This window comes from Pleurodeles waltl, chromosome 2_2 (genome assembly GCF_031143425.1).
Source record: "Pleurodeles waltl isolate 20211129_DDA chromosome 2_2, aPleWal1.hap1.20221129, whole genome shotgun sequence".
Lineage (NCBI taxonomy): Eukaryota > Metazoa > Chordata > Amphibia > Caudata > Salamandridae > Pleurodeles > Pleurodeles waltl.
The window spans coordinates 994,213,447-994,236,266 of NC_090439.1; the positions used below are offsets into that span (position 1 = coordinate 994,213,447).

A 22,820-nucleotide genomic window follows, 5' to 3' on the forward strand; every position below is an offset into this window, starting at 1 on the left:
AAAAGTTAAGGTATTTTTGGCACAACGACAGAGTGCGGTTTTCTCTTGCTAAAACAGAAAGAGAATCTTGTTTTTTGAAAATATGGTTGTCCTGCCTCAAAACAGCACCACCGGAGAATTAAGTGCGCCGTAACACGCAGATCAGGACATCTTTTCTTTCATATATATATATATATATATATATATATATATATATATATATATATATACACACACACACACACACACACATATACACTAAGGCTAGAATAAACCAGAAGTCTATGAAATATTATACAGTTATGCTGAGCTCTATGCAGGGCAAGGACTGATGAATGTTCAAAACCTTTCATTGTACAAGACAGGACTGCACTGGCAGTTGCTGTCGCAGCAGAAGAATTAGAACAACAAGTAATATTACAAGAAATTAAAAAGGCTGTTGCCAAATTAGCCAAAGAGAAAACACCAGGGGTAGATGGATTGCCAGCAGAGTTTTACTAAACCTATGCTTAACCTGGGAGTGGAACATTAAGCGGCAGCTGAAGTACATTAAGGCAGTATAGGAAGTGATTGGGTCGATCAGAAGCAGCATGGTCTTTCAAAGCTAGTCCCCAACACCTCTATAAGCAGGGTAGGGGTGTCAAAAATGATAGTGCCATTATTTTTGCCAATCTACCTTTTACGCTTTGAATTAAGATTTTTAAAGAGTTAGATGCATTATTGCTATTACTAATTTGTAAAGAAGCTAAACAGTGGCGATGCACAAAGTACGACTACCTGGCTTGAAAGGAAGGTCTGAGAATTCCTGTGGATGAACTATATTACCTCCCAGCACAAATGCATTAGTTAGACAAATGGTTTGCGGAATAACTTTCAGCTGATCTACCTGGGTATTAACGGAAGTGAGCTTGCAGCCATGATGCTGGCTCAAAACGGGGAAGGAAATATTGCGACTACTTAAGGTAGTCAGACACTACTGGGCTGGCTATCTGTGCAGGTTAACAACGTGATAACGCTATATGCCCTTGTTATCCCAATGGAGGCACTGACTATTGGGTGGCACTTACGTTTGCTAAAATGTGGCGCCTGTGTAGTTGGGGCAGTAGGTGCCCTATGCGAGTCCGGTACCCTGAGGCCTTTTCAAATCATAGCTCAAGATTGTGGGGTACCAGTGGGGCAGTTCCTAAGCTGTAATAGACTAGTTGGTACTATGCATATGAAGTGGGAAGGGACATCACCTCAGAACTACTTGCAATCCCCTCCCTGTAACTCTTGTTCTCATCAGAAGCCAAGAGGAACGTGGTTACAAACACATACAAAGCACTTACAAATGAACTCAAATGTAACCTTGTGGATTCTAGGGGTACGTGGTTTGTAAGGCAGCTAACAAGAAATAGGACTTAATTTTGAGATTCACATTCTTAATATCTAAGAATATGAGATTCAAAATACAACAGTTTAATTTCTTACACATAAAGTACCTGACCCCCCCCCAAAAAGACTATCCAAAACGTAAGCCTCAGCAACGCCCATCTGCACAAGATGTGAACGTGAGTGTTCAGACTTCTTTCACATGGCCTACTCATGCCCAGTAATAGCAGATCACCGAGAGAAAATAACAAGCACACTGGAGAATGTGACAGATAGAACAATGCTCACAAAACTAGACATTTGCCTAACTGCGGTACCGACAACCCACGGACAGAGGGGAAACAGGTTCCTTGACTTATCATTAATAATAGTAAACAAGCACTGGCAAAGCCAATAGGTCTCACCTATGCAAGTGCTACTGGCTTTGCCAATGTGTTTTAGCTATGGGTACACCAGCATGTCTGCTCTTCAGCATGGCTAAAAGTTAGTGGTTTTGCAAAAAGGGGCATGGAGTGTCAGAGTGGAATGGTGAAGAATAGAATGTTTAAGACTAGAGTTGCAGAGAGTGTTGTGTATTGGAGTGGCATAATGTGGAGTAGCATAGATTAGAGTGGACTGGTGTAGGGTGCATTGGCATAGAGTGTTGCAGAGCACAGTGGTTTAGAGTGCAGCGGTCCTGAGTGCAGTGGCACTGAATTAAACGTCGTACAATGCAGCATAGTGGCATAGCAGACCAGATTAGAGTGGCGTACAGAGGACTGGCATAAGGTCCAGAGGCAGAGTTGTGTTGCAGAGTAGAGTGCATTGGCATAGAGTGTATTGGTATACAGAACAGTGAGAGAGTGCAGTGCTGCAGAGTGTCAGAATACAGCTGTATAGAATGGAGTTGTGCAGAGTAGATTGGTGTGGCCTACACTGGAGTGATGTAGAGTGCAGTGGCAAAAAGGGCAGTGAGGTAGAGTTGAGTGGCAAAGAGTGTATTGGCATAGAGTAGTGTGAGACAGGATAGAGTAGAAAAGCATAGCATAAAGTGGCGTGGAGTAGTGCAGTGGTTTCAATGGTGTAGAGAGGAGTGGCGTATAGTGGAGTATTCATGGTGTGGTAGCACGCTGCCCTGATAGACAACATATTTGCAATTGAAATGGCCATTACATTGCACAGACACTCAGTATTACTAATATACCCACACAGTGCACAAACAAAAATGTTGGAAATTGTATCATATTAAAGAGTTTGTTTCCAACCCACTTCAGAAATAACAAAAAATGTGCTTTGTTTGTGCGATCATAATTCTAATATATTGTGAAATGCTTACACAGTTAATTTAAATATTGCCATGTGCTAGAAAAAAAACACTCCTTCCTACTACCAGTATCATAAAAGATTGTCACATAAATCCTCTCACTTTGAAGTCAGAGAAAGAAAAGTAAACAAGTGACCTCGGAAGACAGTGTCTGACATTTGACTTTGGTCTTTGAATGGACAGGAAGTGAGTTGAGATAAGAACAAGATTTACACTCCTGTTTACAGAAAGGGAGCAGTCGGAGGGATAATGCAAATACGTTTTTGGCAAAGGAAAGTACAACCTCAAGCTGGACAGCCTAAAACAAATAAAGCGAGCAAATAGAAAGCAAGAAAATGAAATTTAGAAACCACAAAGACAATGAAAAGCAAAAGGCAGAATACATTCCTCCGTTAACTTTTTGAATGTCCCCAAGATGTCTTTAGCAAACCAGACAGCTCCACTGCCTGGTAGGCTGTGACCTAAAAATTCAACTATGAAACTTACCTTGATTACACACATATTAAAAACATATGCCATGTTTGCAGTGCAGAAAACAGTTGGCAGACCATTTTGTTTCTGGGCTGACTGAAGAGGACAGACCAGATGATGAAAGTCTGATCACTTCCATTGAGTGCTTGAAGAGTGTTGATCGTCTGCTTAGATCTTAAAGGCCTATGAGGTTATTAGAGAAGGGCCAGTTGCAGGGGATTTGGGTAATTATCTCCAGTAATGAGGTGCTGGGCCGAAGTTGCTTGAGACCAGCGTGCCTTGCTTCAAGCCTCTGGAACTTCCTGCCCACGAAGACTCGTCAATTTCTTGTCTTGATACTTTTTACTAGAGTTGAAATGGATTGCTTGGAGAATAAAACCAGGTTATAGTTTCTTCTGCATTTTCTACAGCTTTGTGAGAACTGTTGACTGTTTGCATGCAAATACACAATTAACTTTATTTATATGTTCCATAAATAAATAGAGGTACCTAATAGAGAGGGTGTTAATATGTGGAAGGGCCCAGCTGCTGAAAGAATATTTGTAGGAGGAGGGGCCGGAGCGGTTTTCAAATGTTTAGAATTTAACTCCTCATTTTCGCAATACCGGAATTTCACTGTATGATTTTGTGTTTTTTATTTTCGCCCAAATTAACCTCTCTGTCTAAACATCATGTTAATTTAATGTGCAAAACCCGTAATCCTAAAGGCTTCTGCCACTGGAAATATAATGAGCGCTGTACTTTTTTTGGGGAAGCCACTGAAGTCTCCACTGGCATCAAGAGGACAATCAAGACTCTTCAACAGTTAGATAACTTACTACATGGGAAATGTGTGTTCCCAAGAGAGACGATGATGCACACTGGCTGCCACATGTACAGTCATCGAAACGTCACCACCCCCGCATGTACTCGCGAGCGCCTAACTGAGGAAGCTGCGGATGCCCTCGAATGAAAGAACATAACAGACGATTAAGGGCAAAGAAATGCTGCGATTATACCAAGTGGAGAACTAGAGCAGCGATTATACCAACTGGAGAACTAGAGCAGCGATTATACCAACTGGAGAACTAGAGCAGCAAATTCGACAGCCAAGTAAGATGAACACACGTACACGGCGTGACCAGAATCCAAATTACAGGAAAAATCGACAGCAATTCTCCCTTGAACCCAATCAATTCCCAAGGGATGTGAACGCTACGACTATTAGTTACACCACATATCTATTTACAGTCGGCATCAACGCTGTACACCGATGAATGGGCGCAAACCACTACTGGCACCTGCTTGTATTTTTGGGGTGCAGCGGTAGACACAAGTGTACATTTTCGGGATTATGCTACATGAACGTGCTGCAGTTTACTCCAGCGCCAGCAATAAAGCTCAACCCACCGTCAAGCTATTAACGTGAATGCTGAACTTCACAGCGCTGGAATCTCAGAAGCGAGTTTGATGTCACCAAAGTAATAAAATATCACGGGTGGGATCGCAACATGCGCTGAAAAGGGAAGAGAACAGGGTGGAAAACACATACACTTGTGTAGTGCTTTAAAAAAATAACCAGCATGGCCGCCGGTGCAAGCAGCGGGCAGTAACACGGAGGAGATGAGTGAGAGGCAGGGAAGACTAGAAATAGTGCCGCAATGCTAACACGAGCTGCGGACGGACATTAATGAACAGCAATCAATCCGTACTGTTTCCATGCGCCAGGACTGAAACAGAAAGGGATGTATGGCGTGCGCTGGTCAATCAGGAGCCAGCAAAGAAGAGCGACAATGGAGTCAAGGAATGGGAAGCAAAGGTGGGCTTCGAGCTCTTTATTGTAAACCGTACCACTTGCAAGCACAGCGCATGCGCGGTGTAGGCGAGACCTAAAAAGGTGACAAGCGCAGACTTGGAGGTCCGCTGAAGATTGTGGGCTCACACAATGGTTTGGGAGTGTCATACACTGGGCAGATAGAGGAGAGGCTCTTCGCACAAAGCGACGTAGATGGAAAAGAAACATGGAACTGTACTTGCATGAAACTAATTCTACTGTCATTTAAGAATGCTACAGCAGAGGATAAACCACCCTAAACATAATAAAAAACAAACCTAGAGCCCAGGCTGCCGCCACAAACCGAGACCAGGCTGCCCGCCACAAATCTAGAGGCCAGGCTGCCCGCCACAAACCTAGAGACCAGGCTGCCCGCCACAAATCTAGAGGCCAGGCTGCCCGCCACAAACCTAGAGACCAGGCTGCCGCCACAAACCTAGAGACCAGGCTGCCGCCACAAACCTAGAGACCAGGCTGCCGCCACAAACCTAGAGCCCAGGCTGCCGCCACAAACCTAGAGACCAGGCTGCCGCCACAAACCACAAACCTAGAGACCAGGCTGCCGCCACAAACCTAGAGACCAGGCTGCCGCCACAAATCTAGAGGCCAGGCTGCCCGCCACAAATCTAGAGGCCAGGCTGCCCGCCACAAACCTAGAGACCAGGCTGCCGCCTCAAACCTAGAGACCAGGCTGCCGCCACAAACCTAGAGCCCAGGCTGCCGCCACAAACCTAGAGCCCAGGCTGCCGCCACAAACCTAGAGCCCAGGCTGCCGCCACAAACCTAGAGACCAGGCTGCCGCCACAAACCTAGAGACCAGGCTGCCGCCACAAATCTAGAGACCAGGCTGCCGCCACAAATCTAGAGACCAGGCTGCCGCCACAAATCTAGAGACCAGGCTGCCGCCACAAATCTAGAGACCAGGCTGCCGCCACAAACCTACAGAACAGGCTGCCGCCACCACAACAAACCTAGAGCACAGGCTGACGCCGCCACCACAACAAACCTAGAGCACAGGCTGACGCCGCCACAAACCTAGAGACCAGGCTGCCCGCCACAAACCTAGAGACCAGGCTGCCCGCCACAAACCTAGAGACCAGGCTGCCCGCCACAAATCTAGAGACCAGGCTGCCCGCCACAAATCTAGAGACCAGGCTGCCCGCCACAAATCTAGAGACCAGGCTGCCCGCCACAAATCTAGAGACCAGGCTGCCCGCCACAAATCTAGAGACCAGGCTGCCGCCACAAATCTAGAGACCAGGCTGCCGCCACAAATCTAGAGACCAGGCTGCCGCCACAAATCTAGAGACCAGGCTGCCGCCACAAATCTAGAGACCAGGCTGCCGCCACAAACCTACAGAATAGGCTGCCGCCACCACAACAAACCTAGAGCACAGGCTGATGCCGCCACAAACTGACGCTGCCACAAACCTAGAGACCAGGCTGCCCGCCACAAACCTAGAGACCAGGTTGCCCGCCACAAATCCTTAAGCTGAGAAACTGTGAATAAGATGTCCACCACCACTGCATCTGGCTGTCTCGCACCTCCAGCACACCCCATTTAGACAACCCACAGGCTTAATGATGGGAACGTGACACTGCCAGCGCATACATGATTTGTACACCGACAAGAGTTTCAATATTTATTATAGTGATATTTTTATGTAGGTATTTAAGAAAGACTTACATTAGTACACAAGATGATTACGCAGGCTTCTTTCTCAATGCAGTAACAATAAGAATCCTACATTATGAACATAATTAGTAATTACTGTTACAGTAATATGTAAGCTTATTAAAAAGCAATACAAGTCGAATGAAAAAAACACTAGACATATTAGACTTCAATTACAAATTTGATCATGGTTACACTACGTCACCCAATTTCCTTTTCTATTAAATTATGTACCCTGTACTGTGTCGACTGGTTATCCTTTACTCATCACAAAGCAATATTACAACATCAAATGTTATTAAGCGCAAAATTCCTATTTTTAAAAGAGTGCCTTTGTAATAATTCTTTATAAATGGGTGGTTACGTACTACGTTTCTTTACTTCAGGTAAACATTAAGCAGCCACTTTACCAGTAACTATAAAATAAATATTCTCGACAGAAAATGGACCATGCTAACTGAGGTTTTTATTGAACTTGAGAATAGATTGAAATGAAACAGTGAGATTAACAGGGACATGACCATAAATATATACTGAATATTCCACCTACTCCTATTGTGCCCTTTTTAAAGTGTTTTTATTTTTCCCAGTTTGTCTCTCCGTTGCGCACAGCCTGAATGAACCAGGAGTTAAAGCGCCAGGTCATCTACTGAATAATACCTCAGGAAGTGCCAGAAATGCACTGACCAAACTGGCAGCAATACAAATTCAACATAAAACCATTATCACACCAGGGGTGGTATTACAAAAAGGGTGCACTGTCAATGTTTGCGCTGCAGAACATCTTCAAACAGATGCGCCAGGCGCAAACAGGGCCAGTGCACCCTATTCCTGATTGTACACTGCCCAAGGGTAGACACAAACTCACGGCTACCCTGGGACAGGGCATTAGTGAAAGGCTGAGTGACTACTTGAAGCCGTAGTTCTATCTTTCACAGTCCGGCTTGCACTTTAAGGGAGGTGGAGAACAGGGAACCACCAGCAGGTGAGTGCAATGAGTGAGTGCACCCATGGCGGGGGAGAGGTATTTGGGGGAGGGGGGCTTAATTTGTGCTTGTTGTTTCCGGTGCGGAGCACCAGCACTTATTTCTGAGGGCCAGAGCTTAGTTTTCTGCCTCAAGCATTTACTGCGAGCAAAAGACACGTGGGAAAGACTGAGGAAGAGAAAAACGAAAAAGCGTCAGAAAGGGGAAAAGCAGGAAGCTGACAGAATGAGCATCTTTGTACAACATCTTTGCCTCTGCCACTTAGAAGAGAATGCCCTCTTACGATTGCACTAGCGATACATGTGCACCAGCGCCATCTGTATTACAGAAAGGGCTGCTCAAGCATCTGTGTCCCTTTCTGTAACAAGGGACCCGGGGCTCAGAAAATGGACACACAAGTTTGTTGCGCCCCTAAGGCGAATTTCTGTAATATGGTGCCAGGTGTCCAACCAGGCACCCAACCAGACTGTCATCACAGTGTGATCTCCTGTGGTCTTTCCTGCACACAATCACCCCCGCCCCACCCACACACATCATTAAGATAGGAGAGGACTATTAGACAAGAATCCTGAACCATTTTTCTTTTATAATAGGTATTCTCCGAACAGATGTTCTACTTCAAAGTTTGTTTCTGTTCACGTCATTAAAATTAATTTCACAGCAGCGTGAGGTATGCTTTCAGTGCGAAGAGCAGGGGGTGGAGGGAGGAATGTAGGATAAATACACACTTAGCAAGGATCTAACAACAACTGAGCATAATTGGACAGTCAGTGCAATGGAGGAAATAATGCCAATACAGAGACTTGAGCCAAAACCATATGATTGGCAGGGACATTTTCTCTTAATGTCTACATCACATCAAAGATGGGAAAATATTATGCATAATTCTTGTTCCAGTTTCCAGCCTGGTCTCTAAAATAGCTTCTGGCATAGACCTTTCTGAGCATCAATTTTATTAATTGTAAAGACTTGCTCAGCAGGTGATACGCTATGTTGGTGATTTCTATAGCGCATTACAGCACTGTGTATGCCTCAGGAGCACGTTCATCAACGAGGTGGTCCTAATTTCTGGCACTCTGCTTTCAAAGAACCCAAAGGAAAAGTGTTGTGCATGCAAACCAATAAGATCCTGAATTAAGGGCACATGGTGTTAATTGTTGTATACAGAAAGCAAGAAAGTACCCGGATCAGACAGGATGTATCCACATTTTGGGTATCGTTTGCTTTTTCAATGTCTTTAATGTGTTAGCGACAAAGGTAAAACAGTCAAACATAGCCTGAGTGCATGTCAGACACGGGTGAGTGATAACATATCACTTAGCAGCATGATTAGTTCACTTATCTGCCGGAGATCAGTTTCACAGACATCATTACATCATTAGGCACCAACTATTCAACTTATTAACAGCCTCTAGTTCTGCAGAGCCCCATTTAACTTGGCCTTGGAAGAGCCTTCACACCCCAGTTCATTTCTTGACCTTTTTCCAGAAGTCACCAATGAAAAATTCACAACCTGAATCTTCTGCTTGACATCCACATTCCTACCTGAACACCAAGTGAATAGTCACTCGGTCTGGCATTGCTGCAGGCCTTTTGGCTTTGTCAGTGCTTGGTTTGTTTTCAGGGAGCTGCTGGACCCTCAGCAGTATATGAAGAAAACTACTGAGTATGGATGTGCCCCCTGTGGAAAAGCAAATGCTGTGCCTTACAGAGACGTTAGCCAAAGGCTGAAGTGGGATGTCCCAGGCTATATGCTGTAGTGGGCGGAAGAAAAATGTGAATGACACAACAAAACACCAATGGATTGAGAGGGCTGGTTGAAAGATCCTATAATTAAAAATATTATATACATAATTTCAGTAAAATCTAAAAGGTATTGGCTAATAGCAAGCCTAAAAAAACAACATCCAAGGGGCATGACAGACATTTACTATTTGGCTATTTATATTTTTCTTTCTTTGCGGTACTAGGTCGCCAGCTCTTCGAAATGAGAGAAGTACAGATCAGACAAAGTCCAATAGACCACAGGGTTACACTCCCAAAAACCCTAGAATGTTTGATGGATTGGCATATTTTCATTAACTTTTAGCAAAACGTTTAGACTTCTGTAAATTTCTTACTGCTTTATCTTAGATGGCAGGCAAGTGGGTCATATATGTCGGTTCTCTATAATGAAAGGCTTTATGTACAATGGTTATGGACTCTGAACTAGAATCTTTTTTTCACGGTTATTGAGTGGAAGTCTAGGAGGATATAGGTTCTAAGGTTTTCCGCTTCTCGGATCAGCCACAATGTAAATGATGTACAACCTATAGCGTTCTTAGCAGCCCGTATGCTTACGCTCTAGTATAATCCACCAAAGATGCCATGTTTCAAAGAGTAGAGGAGGATGGTTGCAACCTAGAAATCAGTCACTGCAGGATCCAGCATCTTCTAAAATGAGTCATGGAGTGAATGAGGCCACAACAAACGTAAAAACCCCAGGTGACGACATAAAACAGAGGAACATTCTAGAATGCCTACTGTTGGTGGTTGTTCGCAATCAAGGTCAGGGTAAACAAAGCAGTTTTCTCCTCTACCTTGGATGTCCCCTTTAATCCTCCAAAGATGGTTTCTACACATCTGTTTTTGTATGCATCACTTCTTATTCGGCACGAGGTTCGGAACGTGCAGCTGCACAGCCTTACCTACCAGTGTTAGGCACGGAGCACGTCTCACTCCATCACCCCTTTGCTGCTGACCCATAGGTTTGCGCCTGCAGGTAATATGTATTGAAGAAAGAATACATCAATCACTTACACATGAGTAACTGCTTACAAGCTTGTTTTCCTTCCGAATGGAATGACAGTTCTGGGGTGACATGTCAGCAGTCTTCCAGAACTTTTTCTATCTGCATATTAAAGCTGCTCGAATGTTCGCATATCTACAACAACCTCGTGCTATTTTTCACTATAGTACCATGTCTATGGAAATGATTTTTAGAGGAGATTTGAGATAGTCATAGAGGAGGCAGTAAACAGCAACAAACTCTGGATGACAAGTGGTCTCCCTCTGATAAGAATGACTAGTTTAGCAGGGAGTACTCAACTTTCAGGACTCCACGACAAAAATACGTCAGATGCGCGATGAATGAACTCCTTTGAAAAAAACAAGCTGATGACTTGGAAAATTGTAATAGGAGAAACTACTAATGTATGGTGTGCCAGAGGGATTAGAGGGATATGATCCCATTAAATTATTTCTTTTTTTTATACCCAGTGTTCTAGACAGGCCAGGAACAGCTTCTCCAAATACTCAAAGGACACACAGGATTTTTTAATAAGTCACATTTTTCTACCACAGCCAGTAAACCTAGGATTTAGTCTTTAATAGGTAGAACTGAAGGTCTTATTGCTGTCAAGCTAAATAAGAGAATTTACCAGTCTGGACACAATCTATTCTCTCAACAGATCGCTAAATCTACAGCGGATAGGAGAAGAAAGTGTTTAGACTTGTGCTCAGATCTTACAATACTGAATGCCAGACTTGGTCTTTTCCATATATGTTTCTTCAGTGTCACCTATAAAAATACATCCACAGCATGCAATCATCCAGCTGAGTGGAGGAGATTTATAGATGATTGTGAAGATAAAACAAGGGAAACATCCAGAGTTCCTATCTGATAATCATTTCTCGATCGTAATGGATTTTTTTTTTTATATAATGCAACTTACATTTTTTTTAATGTTAATCTTTTCCTCTTGCAGGTTGTGTATTATCAACCCTAGTCGCTGTGCTAATATAACTGGTTTACTTTTCTACATAATCTCTTTTTGATACTGCATCACTCCTGAACGTACGCTTACTGCACCAAACACATGATTGAATAAGTGTGATCGCACAGCATTTATAGCAAACGAGATTTTAGATGCATCGTACAAAGTCAGCGTAACTGGCAACCGAGCCTGAGTCTCAGAGAGGTGTGATGGCGACAAGAAGCGGTCGAAAGAAATGCTGGGGTGCACTCATTCAAGCTGTACCTTAAGGAAAAATGGCTGGTGAAGGATGAACCTCAAGAAGAGGAGAAGGAGAAAGCAAGCAGACCTAAGGTCGGGTTTATTCCACCCGTCTTGTGTGTGTATCTTGAGTGCTGGCATCAGTAGAGCAGTCAAGAAGAAAACTTGCCAATGAGACATCACACGGGCCGCGTGGTGATGAGATGCATCTAGTGACTACATGGCATCAGCATTGATACCCTGCATACAGCGCACTCTAGGAAGCGAGACTGCACTTCACCTTGAGGAGACCATCCTTGGAAATCAGTAACTTGGATTCTAGACTGTTAAAACGCATACCAAAGATTAAGAAACTACAATTTTATGCTAAGCATGAAAATACAATATCATTTTTAAAGAATTGATTTACATTCCTACGAACCTTGAGAACTGGCGGAGTTTAGATTCTATACTTCTGTGTCTCATGCACATGCGGGTGAGTGCGGATCCAACTTCCCGTGTGGCACCTGGAAGCAACATTAAAAAAAAAACTTCATTAAATAGGTGGGCAATGCACGAAGATGAAAGACTTCTAAAATGATGAAACAGAAGAGCAAAATATCCTTAAAAGTGAGAACATGGTTTCATGATCAACGTCTGGAGCTTCACTACACAACTGCCATCATGCCTGACCTGCAATCACAAGGATACTTGTCGCTTCAAGGTAACAGTGCAAGAACTGATCTTTTCAGCCACAAAGGACAGGTCTCTTGGCAACGTGTCGAACTAACTGCAATGTAAATTCCTGTGCCTAACCTATGGAACGTATAGATGTCATAGCACATCATCTCACAGTTTGACTCTCACTTCTAATGCTGGCGCAGCAAAACTTCATTCACTCAGTCATCTCCTAAAGATAATGAAGCCACATTCTTAAAAGAAAAGGTAATTTTTTTTACTTGGCATTCAATACTAGCAGTCTGTCTCACTGGAGACCGTTCCAATTTTGGTAAATAAGAGGACTGAGACACAGATCGATATAGTGATTTGCCTTCGATAAAACACTTTGGCGAAGTGTGGGAGCGGAGCTAGACCTCCGGTTCTGCGGTCTCACCATCGCAACCCTCGAAGTGAAGTTTGTTCTTCAGTGCTTGGCGGGGCTTCAAAATGTCCTCCTGAGACAGGTGAACTTTTAGCCGATATATATATATATATATATATATATATATATATATATACACACACACACACACACACACACACACACACACACTGATATATTCTAGTTCCCACAGGAGTAGCAGAGTGGCTTCCGAAGGGAAAGAAACAATACAGCAAAATAGCATAAGACATGCAACAATAACACCGTAGCAAGTGGTGAATTGTACAGCAATAAAATATATTATAAGGGCCATCAAAGTACACAAGGGGAAATCAGAGTTAGCCTATAAAAAGGAATGGACATGTAACACACACACACACACAGACACACACACACTAGTAGAAGGTTTCTTTTCTAGTTGATCTGCAAACACCCAGATGTTTTTACAGCCAACAGGGGAGACCTTTCATCCTTTATTGGTGAACGGGTAGAAAGCGGTGTAGTTTCCTTTTAAATTTCTTCCAAGTGCTAGTAACTTGAATATTTACTGGCAGAGACTTGCAGATCCTTGCGAAGGTTTCCAGAGAAGCTGGCCTTCAGAGTGGACTTTTAAAAGTCATGCCCCACTTAGTCCAGATCAGTGACAAAATCATGTGTTTTCCACTTGCAATTGTAGTCAGGCCGAGTGTGTGTAGGTAGGACAGGAGCCCTCTAACCCAAAGAACAGCGATGGCCTTTGTCTATTCTACAGCTGCAGTCTAAACAAGTTAGTTCACAACAAACAAGCGTAAACCCCACTCCTGGCCTAATTTAGAGGCAGCCCACAAGGGCAGGACTGAGCTACAGCTAATCCAGGTGTGGTACCAGAATATTGTAGTCAGAATACTGTCTGACAAATACTGTACACAGAAACTTCCCTTCAATGGAGTTAACAACACAAAACCTCCAGTTGAATTATAATTCTGCAAACAATATTTAGAGCACAAGATTTATGTTAGATGATATTTCTGTACACAATATTCCGACAAGAGGATCACGCGATAAATGAAGGCTCCTGAAATTATACATTATTTAGTGAGTAGGTTTGGCCTGCGCTGTGTGTTCCCTTTGGGTAGGTTTAGACGGGCTGACAGTAAGGAAGATGTTGGAAACGGAGGGTAGCATCCAGGTGGGTGAGGTGAGTAACCGGGTTACATTTTCTCCCTCATGACCTTTGTACCTGCACAATATCCGCTGAAGGTGAGCGTGAGAAGCTCAGCTTCCGGTCCTTCTAGTGGCTGGGTCCCTCAGGACACCCCGGAGTCAGCTTGCTATGGACAAAGTGGTCTGAGCAAGAACATTAATGCTCATTCCAGCCCAGGAGCGAGCCTGGCAAACACCTACAAGGCTCAAATGCAGAATGTAACCCCCGACTGAGGCTGCACCAGGATAATTCACTGATCCAGCTGACCTGGAGGTCACATGCGCCAGGCCATGCACACGCCTACGTGCTGCAGTTACTCATACTCTTTAGTATTATTATAACCGAGAATATCATTAGTCAGGATAGTGTGTACCAAACAGAAGAGAAGCGCATGTGCTCCTCCACGAGATACAGTGAGGGACTACACTAGGGGTGTGCAGTGGCGTAATGAAACTGGAGGGGGCTCCTGCACAGTACACGAAACCCCAGGGCACAAGTCGGGGGTACACGCGGGTGGACGACGTCCACTCACTATTTTCATAAGGTGCACACCGTTCACCATGCCACGAAAACATTTATAAATAGGGACCCAGATTTTGTGTCTGGGGTGCTTACCTTTTTTGCACAACCCCAATGCAAAATTTCACTTATTAAATCTTGCAATGCACTGAAATGTAGTTGCGACAGAACTGCTAAACATATATCTGAGGTGTTGAGATCGGATACTGCTTCATGTGAGGTCATAGGGTGTGATACAAAGCACAATGTCACATGTCATGATGTCACTTACTGTGATGTCAATTACTATGATGTCAATTACTATGATGTCACTTGCATACTGCATGACTTGGTTAGTCCCCCCACTTCTTTTTTTGTAGGACTTTTGCCCTGCGGACTCACTCAGGAGCTCTTAGGCCATGGTATTGTGCTTTAGGGGAAGCTCTAGAACTCAGGGCCTTCCACACAGAGGGGGCGAAGGTGGCCTTTGTTATGCCACTTTGGGGGGGGGGGGGGGGGGTGCTTTAGTAAGAAGGGGCTGCAGGTACAAGCATTGCGAAAACAAACAGAGGCATGATGCTTGATCTGTGTATGGTAGGTACACTGTATTATATGCGTCTGTTCGGACGGTGAACATCCACAAGATGGCAGTGTCTGATAACAGAGAAAACTAAATTCGCCTTTTAGGTTTGTTTCTCCTGTTCGTCTGTACATTGCAATCAAAACATACACAATGTATACGATCAGCAGTGGCTTTTCTGCTATGGTAGAGGAGCATTCTATCACCCCCACCCCTCCCCAGCAGCCTCAAAAGTTGAAAAATAAAAATAATAAAAAAGGGTTATTATAGTTTTATTTTTTAAGTGGGTCTGGTCCGAGTCTTGGGAGCGGGGCCATTGCGGCGAGGGGGCAGAAGTGTGCACTGCCTTGACTGCGCATGTAGGTTTGTCCGGCTGTCTCAGGACGGCCAAACCTGCATGCACACTGAGCTGTCTCCAACCCGAGCTGCGTTGCCAGGTTGGAGACAGCATGCACAGGCTCCCAGTCTCTATGGGAGTGCAAAGCCGGGGCACTCAGGCCAATCCAGATGTTGCTCTCTTATTGGTAGCAGCATGAGTGCACCATCTGGATTAGACACAGGGCAGTCTGGGAGTCTATGCCTGCAGTGGAGAGGAGCAGAAGAGAGTCGATGCAGCGGGCTGCAGATAAGTTCTTTTTATGTTGTTTCGTTTCCTCCGTTTGTTTTGCTTTGCTGTTTGTGTCCTTCACCACCTCCCCCCCAGAACACCCCGCCCGTCACTCTGCCCTGACACAAGCCGCTCCTGTATACGATATCTCTCCAAGAGCCAATCCAAGTTCAGGACATATAAGAGCCTCCCCCATAAAACCACTCTGAGGTAACATAAATGATTGCTTTGCTTCATAACGAGTTAAAATAAGAATTACAAATAAAATGGGCTTCAGCAGATGCCCAATATGAGGTGAGACGTGCAATTGAGCAAAATTTGCTGCCACAGTGTTACAAGTCAGACGATTGTCTCCCAATACACCACATCCCAGTGTTTTTTCAGATTCCAAACCCATAGCTCTTGGTGGCTCCTGAACACCATAGCCTAAGGAGTTTTTTTCTCTTTTTGTAGTTCACTGCTGTAGGTTGGAAGTTGATTGGTGTCTTACTGACTCTGGGTTGTGCCAGGCGCTGTTACAATATGGCTCCAGTCAGGGCAACATGTAAAAGTCTCACTGCTCACCCTGTTCGTCCATGTGGGTTTGAAGCTGGTGCTCCAGTTTCTCTCAGAAGACACTACATATATGACATATTGACCTATGGTAACGTCCAATGTACTGAGTTAGAGTTTAAATCCGGTCTTAATCTCCTGTATTGTATCACATGGTATAAAATCAAATAAAAACGACTAAAAGATCGACAGACATGAGATCATTTGAAGTGTGCGATTCGTTACAGGAAATGAAAGAAATATTCACTTCCTCCACAGCACGTGCAGATGCTAGGCGGGCAAACGAACATAGTGTGTAGATGTAAAGATGAGGACACACGTAATCTTGTATTTCTTAAGTTTATTTTCTCAAGCTGGTCCACACATCCTTTCTCAACCGTCTCCCATATCAGAATGCCTCAACCTCCAACCCCCAGGTTCCATCTCCCCACATTCTACATTCCACCCCTCAACCTTCCACTATACTTAAACATACAACACACTTTCCCTCCTTAAACAAAACTAACAAAAGAAATATAAACATTAAAATACATATAACAACAGAATACAGAAAATGTATTGTAAATCAAAACATAATGTAAACACCATACTTTTTTCTAAACAAAGTCTTTGAGCTTTGCAGGCTGTCGTCTCGTCCTGACATAGGACTTTACACGTGATGCAACAGAATTATAATTCACAGGATGATAATTCACAACAGAATGATCATCCATAGTAACATTACCATTACTGTCACCCAACTCCATATTAGCCTCTCCTTCACAAGAACCATTCTCCATGACTTCCTGTTGTTCACAACTTGCCCCTTTTTTTATACAAACACCAGATTGCATCCCACTTCCAAACATCACTAACGGATCAGTTCCACAATTTCCGTCATGATACTCAAAATTACCAGCACATTTTGCCAATCTGCTCACATTCCACACTTTATCATCCTGTGTAACAACACTTTTTTTGAACACTTTTACAACCTTCAAAGCCCTGCCAAACTTAGATGCACCTTTCCTCACAAAACCTGGCTCACGCACCTTTACCCAATCACCAACCGAAAAACTAGGTTCCCTCACCTTCCACTTGTCATCATATCTCTTCTTAAATTTCTCTTGTTTCCCCCTCACCCTTTCTCTAACTTCCTCCACTGAGATATCCTCCCAGTCCTTACTCAGTTTCTTCTTAAACCACCACGGACACAATTTAGACACAGGATGTCTTCCTTTCAGTAATTTGAATGGACTCACTTCCGTGGTACTTTGCGGGGTAATGCGATAATACCACAACTTCTCCCTTAATTTCTTTTTCCACATTCCCCCAAATCCTCTTGCCCAGCAAATACTATCCTTAAGAACTCGATTGAATCTCTCTACTTGACCATTCCCTTGAGGATCATACAGAGGTGTAGTAACATGTTTGATATTACTATATTTAAAAAAACTTTGCATTTCACCAGAAGTCAGTTGGACGCCATTATCCGAAATCAACACTTCCGGATATCCTTCCCTAGAAAACACCTCCTTGAAAAACTCAATAATAGTTGCAGATGTCACCTGAGCAACCAACTTCACCTCTGGCCATTTGGAAAAATAGTCAATTAACACCAAAGCATAACGTGTATCTGTTGGAAGAGAAAAAAATGGGCCAGAAACATCAAAACCTAACTTCTGCCACGGACAATTCGGCCAGGGAATAGGTTCAAGGGGAGCAGGTACTGTTCTCAGCATTTTCTCCGCATTTACACACACACAACACTCCCTCACAACCCGATCTGCCATTTTGTCTAAGGCCACCAAAAACAAGTGCGTATCAATCTTTTCATAGAAGACATTCCAGGATGACCACGATGTGCCAGTTTCAAAATCACATCTCGCATACCCTTGGGTGGAATGCACTTCCCATTCTTAAACAACGACCCACTCTCTATATGCAATTCATCCCTAACTTTACCATATGGTTCTAACTCAGCAGCTATACAATTCCTTCCTGGCCAACCGTCCCTCACATATCTCTTAACCTCTTGGAAAACTAAATCCTCCTCATCACACTTCATCCACTCATCTTCATGTATACTACCAAACTCGGCAGACATGTATCCAGACACAGAAGATACCACATCCCTTTCCACAATACTCACACCTTTCCCTTCATCCTGTGGAAGACGCGACAAACAATCCGCTACAGCATTACTTCTACCCGGCACATACTCCATTTTAAAACAATACTCTTGCAACCTGGAAACAAGTCTGGCAATACGGGCAGTGGCATTCCAACCTCCCCCAGGAGATAAAATACCTACTAAAGGCTTATGATCTGTCTGCAGAATGAAATTGGACCCCCAAATATAGTCCCGAAAGTGCTCCACAGCCCAAATGCATGCTAGCAATTCCTTCTCAATTACTGCATACCTTCTTTCTGCATCCGTCAATGTGCGAGAAGCAAACGTAACATTCCATTTGTCTCTCCCACATCTCTGAGATAAAACCCCACCAATCCCATACATGCTTGCATCAACAGTAACTATGCATTGTGCCCCCACACAAAAAGGTCTCAAAGTAGGCGCCTGTATTATCTCTTTCTTAATCCTCTCAAATGCATTACTCTGCTTTTCTGTCCATACATATTGGACTCCTTTTCGCGTAAGCTCCCTCAAAGGCTCCATTTTTGTAGCAAAATTCTCAATAAATTTGCTATAATACTCACACAAGCCAGTGAATGATAATAATTTTTCACGATCATCAGGAGCAGGAGCATTTACTATTGCTTCCACTAGGAATCGTTTTGGTACAACACCTTCTCCCGAAATTGTATGACCTAGGTACTCCACAGATTTCAAGAAGAATTTGCACTTCTTCTCCCTTAAAGTCAAACCATTCACACTCAACACTTTACAAACATTTTCTACATGCAGTTTGTGTTCAACTTCATCTTTTGAGAAAATTAAAACATCATCCTGGAAACACTTCACATATTTGTCCATGTCTTTAAACAAATGAAACATCGCTCTCTGGAAGACTGACGCTGCTGACGCCAATCCAAACGGCATCCTCTTAAATTGGTATAACCCTTGCGGGGTGATAAACGCCGTGAGATGTCTAGACTCTTCCGTTAATTCAATTTGGTGATACGGCGATTTCAAATCCAATGTGGAAAAAATATTCGCCCCCTCCAACATACTAATGACCTCATTTATCTTGGGTAAAGGATGGCAATTCACAATGATGTTAACATTTACAGCTCTCAAATCCACACACAGTCTCAAAGAATTGTCAGATTTTCGTGCTAAAACGATCGGAGAAACCCACTCAGAGGATTCAATCTCTTCTATCACACCCTCATTCACCATATCTGACAAGATCTTCTTTAATTCATCTCTGACACTAATGGGAACATTCCTAAGTTTCTGAATTACAGGTTTGGCATTAGCCTTGACTTTAATTCTGTGGCTGTAGTTGATCCATTTGCCCAATTTACTAGTGAAAACTTGTGGAAACTTAGAAGTAATGCACTCTGTTGCCTCCCTGGACTCTATCACTAATACAGGTTCACTACACCGGGGATTCAAAATTACACCCAATTTTCCTTGGTCCCTCCATCCTAGGACATTAACCCCCTTAACTGCAACATACAATTTAATATTGGCATGTCTCTCTTTAAAAGTGATTCCAGTTTCAACAAAACCAGTCACATCAATAGTCCTCCCTTCAAAACTTTCAGCAATAATATCTGGTTCCTTCAAATCGGTCAATTCCCAAATTCCCTCAAAGACTTGCTTAAAATAATCTTGTGTAACAATTGTCCAAGGTGACCCCGAGTCTGCCATTAACTCCAGCCTCCTCCCAGCGATTTGTACCTCACATCTAGGTCGTTTTATCTGTTCGCACCGTATTTCATCCCCATGCTTGAGTGACAACACCATGCCCTTTTGCTCATTATCACCCTTCAGCCAATCATGACCATCTTTACCACTACTAACACACGCCATCTTCCCTTTGGCTACATAGTTACTTTTCTTGAAATCTTTACATACCCGAGCAAAATGTCCCAACCTTCCACATTTCATACATTCTTTTCCAACTGCCGGACATTGGGGCGACGATGCAAGATGGTTCACACTACCACAACGGAAACAGGATAGTTTCTCCATCCTATCTTGTCTCACCCATTTCTTACCCACACCAGTATTCTTGAAACCAGGATTACCACTCGAATTACTACCCATCATTGCACCCACCACCTCAGATTCTATATTATTAACTTTATCGACATCCTGTACAGATCTCATCCACTTCTCAGATTGCTCTAGAGCTTTCGCAGTAGAGATTACATCTTGCAATTTAGGATCCCCCGTAACCCACAGATGTTCTTGGATCTTCCTGCTTTTCACATGCACTATAATTTGATCCCGAATCATCTCATCAGTCATATCACCAAAATTGCAATGTATAGATAATCCTCGTAGTGCTGTTAAAAACTCATCAAATGTCTCATCAGAATGCTGTGCCCTAGTATAAAACTTGAATCTATTTAATGCCAGACTTGCAGTAGGTTTGAATCTCTTCTCCAATCTCATTAGCGCTTCCTTGAAAACGTCCACTTCTCCCTCCGTATGATCTGGTAACAGTACTGGTGGTAAAGTTCTGAAAACCATCTGCCACTCAGAGCCTAAACAATGTAATAAAATATTTTTTTTCCTATCTTGTGACATTTCGTCATCATCAATAGCTTTCATATAAGTCAAAAACTCTTCCTTCCACCTAGTCCAATGCAATGGTGGTTCTCCCTTGTTCTGTAAAAACTTTGCAGGAGGTTCAAACTGCATCTTTTCTCCCTTTTCCTTTTAATAAGTATACTTATATATAAAAAGGGGAAAAAAAAATATGAAAAAATAAAAAATAAATAAAAATAAATTTATGTAAGTGACTTTAGTTGTTCATAAAGTTAATGAATATTTGTCACAAAGATGTTCCTTTTCTGCATTTTTCCTTTAAAGACCTTCTTTAGTGACAATAATAGAAGAAACCATCCGATAGTCCTCTGTTTAGGTCTAGAAGACAAAGTCCCGGCTCCGCCCAGAACAATATGCAGAGAACAGCACAGACGGCAGGAACAGCAAGAAACAGGTGTACTCCAACACAGGGCTGCGCAAACAAGTAAGGTATATTGCTAATGTAATCCTCATGTAATCCTCAACACAGCAGTCTTCCACTTAAATTCAATCCGGTACAATGCGAAGATTCGCTACTGCGCGTAGAGCACAGAATGTACAACACGCTCTAGGATCCAGAAAAGGATGTCGCGCGGCGCGTTGTTTAAATTAGGCCGCGTGACCAAACCCACAACGGCAGTTCAAACTGGCAGGCAAAGGCAGCGAAGAAGGAGGAACAGAAAGCACTAAAATAAAATAAAAACTGAAAGCCCACCTTCACTGCCGTGCCTCCATATCGCGCACTCGTTCAATTCATGTGTTTCCTTCTGTTGAAATTGCGTGAAGTACTACTCCTTCACCTCCTCCGTAGTGTGCGCCTGGAGTACATCCTGTCAAACCTTTAAAAGTCCACTACTTCTTTCATTGAATCTTCCTTTCCCTCGTCGCCAAAATGTAAAGATGAGGACACACGTAATTATGTATTTCTTAAGTTTATTTTCTCAAGCTGGTCCACACATCCTTTCTCAACCGTCTCCCATATCAGAATGCCTCAACCTCCAACCCCCAGGTTCCATCTCCCCACATTCTACATTCCACCCCTCAACCTTCCACTATACTTAAACATACAAGAGTAGAGCGTGTGACCGTGACGTTAGCGAGGTAAGTGATTACGCGACAGCAGAGAACCATCTGATGGAAATGTCCTCGCTGCTAAATAGACTTGAGTTCTACGGTGCAGTTCTAACGAGACAGATGCGCAAAATAGGAACGCGTGGCACTGGGAACACTTCCCACGTCTGGTGTGATAAACATAGGGGTACATCCTCACAGTCTGGTCTGGAGACAGCAGGGCAGGGCAGACGCTTGGCCGACCTAGAGAAGAGTAAACAGGTAGGGTTCTTCCCATGGAACCGAGAGCAGCGCAAGCTGGTATCAGCAGTGGCCTTGTGCGAGATGCATAGCGCTTTAAAGGAAAGTCACCGGTGCTAAGCACTCCCAAGAATGCAACCTTGCTTCTGGGCAGCGCCTTCCAAGTAGCCAGCTTTTCTGTTTGTGTCTATCCTTGAAAGGGGCATAGCTTCGGAGAGGGTGGGGTAGGGTGGCTGGGATGTTACACCCCCCTAATAAATGTGTTTTCTGCTAAATAGATGGGTACAGGTGCTTTCAGTCGGTCGGGTATGGTGAAGTGTCTCTCAGATTTCAGAGGCATTTTTCCATACACAGAGACAAAAGCTTACATTAACCCTCTCCTGGTTGAAAAGTCTTTAAAATGTTGGTTATTTCAGCAAATATTGGATTTTTTTCTCACTTAGTACCCCTGCCAATCCATATTATTCCTTATTTCCACTGCACGAAAAGACCCTCTTGTGCGCCCTGCTTATCTATAATGTATATTAACATTCTATGCTAGTGAGATTGTTGGGAAATCTGAAGCTCACACCCCCTTCCCCCCACCAAATCTTAGTGACCAACCTAGGCCCCGGTCCTTGATCAGAGGAGAGTTAGTATGTGCACCCGCCTCTCCCTGAGGCATGCTGCTCGCCAGAATGTATAGACTGCCCGCAAGCTCAGAGTACCACAAC

General features: G+C 43.6%; 1 protein-coding gene across 6 annotated transcripts in view; it reads right to left on the reverse strand.

Moving 5' to 3' along the window:
• Positions 1–22,820, reverse strand: part of MTSS1 (MTSS I-BAR domain containing 1) — a 451,322-nt gene that overhangs the window by 151,025 nt on the left and 277,477 nt on the right. For all 6 annotated transcript variants that reach the window (XM_069220729.1, XM_069220724.1, XM_069220725.1 and 3 more), the window contains exon 4: positions 12,015–12,099. In XM_069220729.1, the coding sequence (XP_069076830.1) occupies positions 12,015–12,099 (85 nt within the window). The remainder of the gene's footprint in view (positions 1–12,014; positions 12,100–22,820) is intronic.